The sequence below is a fragment of the Girardinichthys multiradiatus genome, chromosome 5 (genome assembly GCF_021462225.1).
Source record: "Girardinichthys multiradiatus isolate DD_20200921_A chromosome 5, DD_fGirMul_XY1, whole genome shotgun sequence".
NCBI classification, from domain to species: domain Eukaryota; kingdom Metazoa; phylum Chordata; class Actinopteri; order Cyprinodontiformes; family Goodeidae; genus Girardinichthys; species Girardinichthys multiradiatus.
In genome coordinates, this window is record NC_061798.1 from 22,082,108 (window position 1) to 22,088,154 (window position 6,047).

The following is a 6,047-nucleotide window of genomic DNA, read 5'->3' on the forward strand; positions in this document are numbered from 1 at the left end:
TTATTTAACATCTTAACATTGTGGCTTTCTAAATCAAACAACAAAAGTCTTGACATACAGTATTGCTTGTAGTATTAATACGTTTCTATCTGATCAAGATTTCCAGTCTTTCTGCAGACAAGAACTCTGATTTTTCTTGTTGTTATACTAAACAACTTGAAACTGCTTCTCGTGTCAGTAGTTACATCTAGGCCTCTGAGTCTCACCTCAAACATGATGTCTTGAGCAATAATGTATGTGTTGAACAAAGCTGACATGAACAAAGCCACATCAAAACATACTTTACAAGAATTGGCTTGTGGCGCAACAGTAGAGCACGTAGCCCATGTACTGAGGCCTCAGTCCTCAACATAGATGTCTCAGGATCAAGTCCTGTCCTGGCAACAACTTTCCTGCATGTCTCCCCCTTCTCCACTACATTTCCAGACTGAATTAAGACCAAGTCCAATAAAACATATCAACATTTACAAACAAAAATTTTGTTTGTAGTTAGGCTGCAGGGTGGCGCAGTTGTTAGCACTGTTCCGATGCTTCAAGAAGGTTCTAGCTTCAAAAACCCTGGCCAGAGTTTTTCTGAGTTTGCAGTTTCTCCCCTTACATACAAGAGTTTTCTTTGGCAATGCCAAATTCCTCCCACAGTCCAAAAACATGACGGTTAGGTTAATTGGCTTCCCTTACATATGCATGGCTACGTCCCATGTGTCTGTGTTGTCCCTTGATAGACTGGAGACTCCTCCAGATTGTACCCTGTCTGCCACTCAATGACTACTGGAGATAGGCACCAAATCTACAGGAGTCTGCTTGGATAGGCAGATATGAATAATATTTGTGTTAAATTTGTTTCACCAAACAAATTCTCACCCTCAATTTTTCATATACAAGTTCCCTTCCTTTATTTTGTTTTGGGTTTTTTTTGCTCCTGTCGTGAAGCGACGTCTTTGGTCTGTGTTGTGGTCTTGTGTTTTCGACCTTTCATTTAGTGTGGGTTTTGTCAAAGTTCCTTTTAATGGTTTCCTTTCTATTACTTGTTATGGTTTTCTTATGACTATTATTATATTCGTTGTTATTCTAGCTCATCTGTCTTTCTTGTAGTTTCTAGTTTAGTTTCCCATTTAGTATATCTGTCTTTATTTATTTATTTATGTTTGTTGTATTTGTTCATCTGCGCTCTTTGTTTAATAGTTTATTTTCTCTGTTCCTTCTCGTCCTGGTTCCCTTTCTGTGGTTTAGGTTTTGTTTATTTACGGTCAGGGTTTCTTTATGGGTTCGTTGTTAATTATTAGGTTTTGGTGTTTCTTCTATTCCCTTTAGTTTCTCAGTTTGCTTTAGTTAATGATTATTCTAGGTTATTATGTCTCTTTTGGTTAATTATCTTCGTCTATAGTTTTGCTTAGTTCTGTTTCCCTGATTCTTGTTATTTATAGTTTTGTTTTTGTAGTCAGGTTCCTTTGGTTATGTTATTGGCTAACTTCCCTCATGTTCCCTTTGTATTCTAGTTCGGTCACCTTAGCAACCATCCAGATTCCCTCAGTTCTCTATAGCCTGGTCCACACCTGATTTCCATTCTCATCTGATTAACCTGCCTCAGTATCTCATTGGTCCATACTCCACTTCCCTCTGTTCATAAGCTCTCTGTTTTTGTTTGTTCTTTGCTGCTTCCTTGTTTCGTTCACCTATCCTTGTCTAAAGCTTTGACTACTTTGTTCCTGCAGAGTCAACTCTGTAAGTTTTTGGAGTTTCGACTTGTGTTTTTGTACCTCCAGTGATTTTTGCTATGTTCTTGCTACGTTTGGAAAACCTTTTGAACTTATCTTTGAATAAAGAAAGACATTTTAAAACATGCTGCTGCCAAGCTCTTGTCTGTGCTTTGGTCACTCTAAACCTCAGAATGCAACAGCTCCATCTTGAACACATTTTAAAATCCTGTTATAATTTCATGTAATGTCAGCCTTAATTTAAATGTTTTACAGTCAGATGTGCAGTCTTTAACAGTAACCATTGGAAAAACGTTCCAGAAATTCAGAATTATCTTGTTAAAACAGTAATAAAGTTCAAACTGTTGAATTTGTTTACATTTCTTTTGTTAGGGTAGGTCATCTAAAATGAGTTAAACTACTTGTTATTTTACTCTTGTTCTTCTATTTTGAAGATGCACATTGTTCAGCTACCTTCTAAAATATACTTTGATAAGAAAAATATTCTGAATTAAGCAATTAAAATAAAAGAGAGGCTACATTGTCTTTGTGGATGCTTTATTGCAAGATTTTGCAGGTAGGAAAGAAACATATATATGGATTATCCAATAGCATTTTTACAAACATGTTAAGACAAATATCTTTTCACTCATACAACAGCTAAAGAAAAAAGCAATCCAAGCTACAAGAAAATGCATTTACTGTTCTCGTTTTATCATTTCACAGTTGGCCTATACCCGAACGAGCGCCTTGCTTCAGAAACTTTCTCATTGAATCTCCGAGCAGAACACCATTTCTGGTGTAAAACACTTTGGCCAGAGAGGGTTTCATGGGGGAGGAAACATACTCATCACACCGGCTACCGCCCAGGCTTGGTGCACACTCCACGACATAAGTGAAGAAGAATGTACCATGATTAAACATGCAGCTGTCTGTCACAGTCCCTTTATGGAGATCAAAGGAGCACTCACCAAGCAGATCCCTGTTCCACTTGGTATCCTCATCATAAACAGAAAACATAAGCCTATTTTGCATATTGATGACAATGGGACCGAAATCAAATTTTTCAGGCCACCTAGGATTGTCATCATTACTGATTATTTTGGTGCGCTTTATCTGGTTACCATATTTAACCTCCACTGAACCATCTGTCTCACTCCATGTATCACCATACAGATTCTTTGCATAAAGTTTGTACACCTTTAAAGTTGCAAGACCTTTACCAGCAGGACAGCAGTTCGACTTGATATTCTGGTTGCTGTTACACACACAGGCACATGGATCTCTTTTGCTGGACCTGTGTCCAATTTGACAGGATTCAGAGCATGTTTTCAGAACTGCATTTTTCATGATGTATTGTTCCACCTCTTTTTTCAGACCATTTCTTGCATGGTGATTATTTGGAAGTATCATGTGCAGTGGATTTAAATTATACTGAACTACATCTGGTGTGATTTTAAGAGAGTTTAACCAGTTGTTAAAGACGGTAGAGTCTGAATCCTTTTGGAAAAGTAACACTCCCATTTCATTCCCACCAATGACATCTGTGATACGCTCACTAAATTCTGAGCTGAAACTTTGACCAGAGCTTACGTTCTTCTTCTTTTCCTCACAGTGCTTAGCCATAGCGTTAATACTAGTAGTGTTAAGAAGGTTAGCTGAGGCTTCAACCGACAAACAATCACTAACATCTGTAGCTGTCAGTCCATTCATGGTTGCCTTGCAGGTCTGAAAAGCTGTGGTTGCCTTTATTTCCCCTCCAAGATACACCAGTGTGATGTAATGAGTGCCGAAAGTGTTGATCAGGTTGCGATATGGGGACACGTTTACAGAAGAATATGGAGGAAGAGAGTTTACAGCTGATAGAAAGTCAGGACTCAAAGGAGGATCTGTTTTGACTCTGTACCTGTGATGCAAAGAAAACATACAATTAGTTACTTTTTGTCATAGACTGAGTTTTAATATATTGCTGTGTTTAATGAGTCTTTTTACTTGCTTCATGTTCATTATTTATCACTCTTTAAAATCCTCTAAAAGGTGCTTAGTTTACCAATGGCCTGTCTCATCTTTGTTTTAACCATAAATCAGATACTGTCCTGAGGACTGTTAAAGCTGTGTTTTTATTTAAAAAAAATATCCTCAAGGTATTCTTATTTTGACAGTACTTTGGTTACTGTTATTTGTTCTACTGTGCACTTTATCTATGTTGTAATTTCTAGCAAATGTTTCTCTTGTCTATATTGTTTTGTTATTTTAAATCAATTGAATTTCCATGTAAGTCACATTGAGGGTACATGTAACGAAAAGAGTTATTTAAATAAAATTCTGATTGAAATGAACAGATATACCTCCAAGTTATTTAGCAGTAATCCACCCGTACACTTACCTATAAAAGTAGCAAAAAACGGATTGTTGGACAAAGGTGTAGCGGTCATTCTTGGACTTTGTCATGCCAAATTGAGAAACCCTGGAGTGTGACCCTCCGAGGCTGCGAGTAACATCTGCTACATTATCCAAAGAGATGTTAAGACCAACTTTCCAGTCGTTGGACACAGATGATGTGGAATCATTGACAAGAGATTCCACAGAATCGTAGAGTTTGCTGGAGACCTTCATGCTGCATTTTGGGAGGTTTCTCCAGTCCACCACAGCAACTGGGACCTTCTGGATCTCCCCATTCATGTAGCTGTTTCTGTACATTTTGCAAGTGCCATTTCCAATATTCCACATTTCAGTGTTGATGACATAGGCGCCCTTCCTCTCCATTGTGACAATGTCAAAGCCTTCTCCACCGAGGTTGTAACCTGGAACAAAGTGAGCCTTTTCACATTGCTGTGGTGAACCAGTAAAGCTTAAAGTGGATAAAACGCCAGGAGGAATCCACATCCAAAACAGGAGCATGAGCTTCCAAAGGTTTGGCATCTATTGGAGTAAAGGAAACCAGAAATGAAACAAAAGCAAGCTCAACAATTGTAATTTTAAATACCAGTTTGCTTATACTGCTCAGGATAGTAGTAGCATGAGCAATGAAACTAAAACTTTTTAACTATTTTTGGAATCAGGTAAAATAGAAAACAGCTGCTGCAGACAACGAAGAACATTTGTATCTTACCTTCACTGTAGATGATGGCAAGTTCAACACAGTTGTTTCCGGTATCTAACTTGCTTTATATTGTTGGTGCAGAGACTTATTGATATCACACTCAGTTTTCACAGATTTTATTAATAGCAGCCAGTCACCAGCTATTCTTGCTTCCTGTAAGTTACCATTTTTCCTGTCCTTATTATTATTAAAAAGACTCAGCAACTCAGTATGCGGCCTTAGCACTCTTGTCTGCACAGTGATCCAACCAAACCTCAATATGCAATATGACAGGTCGTGTCTCTCATGGCAGCAAGTGTTTGCGATAACTCACAATAGGTTGCTTTGAAGGAATTTGGACACACTCTTCTTTGACATGAAGGACATGTCTTTGGAGTATTTTAACAGAAAGAAAAGTTAAAAAAAAGGACCAATGCAATAACTAAGTGCACCACATTGTAAGGATTATGATTATTGATTAATTAATATTTATCAGGAATTATAATTTAAAATCCTAATTTGAGAAAAAAATTTTTCTTAACCAAAAATCTTTACTTATGAATTGAAATCAGAGATTCAATTCAATTCAGTTCAGTTTATTTACAACACATGTCGTCTGAAGGCACTTCACAAAAGTCAGGTTTATACATTCCAATTAATCCTAACCATTGAACAGCACAGTCAGATTCAGTTATTTATTGAAATTGGATAAAAAGTTTTTCTATCTAAGGAAACCCAGCAAATTGCATCGAGTCAGAGACTTGTAGCATTCACTCCTCCTGGATGAGCATGTAGAGACAGTGGACAGTCACTGGCGTTGACTTTGCAGCAATCCCTCATATTGAGCATGCATGTAGCAACAGTGGAGAGGAAAAACTCCCTTTTAACAGGAAGAAACCTCCAGCAAAACCAGGCTCGGTGTGAGCGGCCATCTGCCACAACCAACTGGGGGTTTGAGAGAACAGAGCAGAGACACAGAAAAACACAGAAACACTGATCCAGGAGTCCTTTCTATGGGAAGGAAAAGTAAATGTTAATGGATGTAGCTCCTTTAGTCATTTCACCTAGAAAGAAAGGACAGATAAACTCTGAGCCTGTTTTCAAGGTTAGAGTCTGAAAGAGAAGCACATAGAGTTAGTCACAGTAAAAGCTCAGTCAATTGCCATGTCTAGGAGAGAGAAAGGGTTAAACATTGAAAGACAGGGCCAAGTGTATCATCAGTAGAGGGTGAGCATTAAGTTGTTGCCAGCAGAAGTTTGGACGATGCCCCC

At 38.0% G+C, this 6,047-nt stretch overlaps 1 protein-coding gene across 1 annotated transcript; it reads right to left on the minus strand.

The window, feature by feature from the left end:
• Window positions 1–2,235: 2,235 nt before the first annotated feature.
• LOC124868934 (perforin-1-like) lies at window positions 2,236–4,616 on the minus strand. Its single transcript, XM_047366591.1, has 2 exons — window positions 4,081–4,616; window positions 2,236–3,600 (listed from the first exon to the last, which is right to left on the minus strand). The coding sequence occupies exons 1-2, from the start codon at window positions 4,614–4,616 to the stop codon at window positions 2,415–2,417; spliced, it is 1,722 nt and encodes a 573-aa protein (XP_047222547.1). The 3' UTR covers window positions 2,236–2,414.
• Between the last annotated feature and the right edge of the window lie 1,431 nt (window positions 4,617–6,047).

Coding starts and splice junctions, on each gene's coding strand:
- LOC124868934 (XM_047366591.1), bottom strand. CDS start 4,616: ATGCCAAACCTTTGGAAGCTCATGCTCCTGTTTTGGATGTGGATTCCT. Junction 3,601..4,080: donor GTTTTTTGCTACTTTTATAG/GTAAGTGTACGG, acceptor TTTGCATCACAG/GTACAGAGTCAAAACAGATC.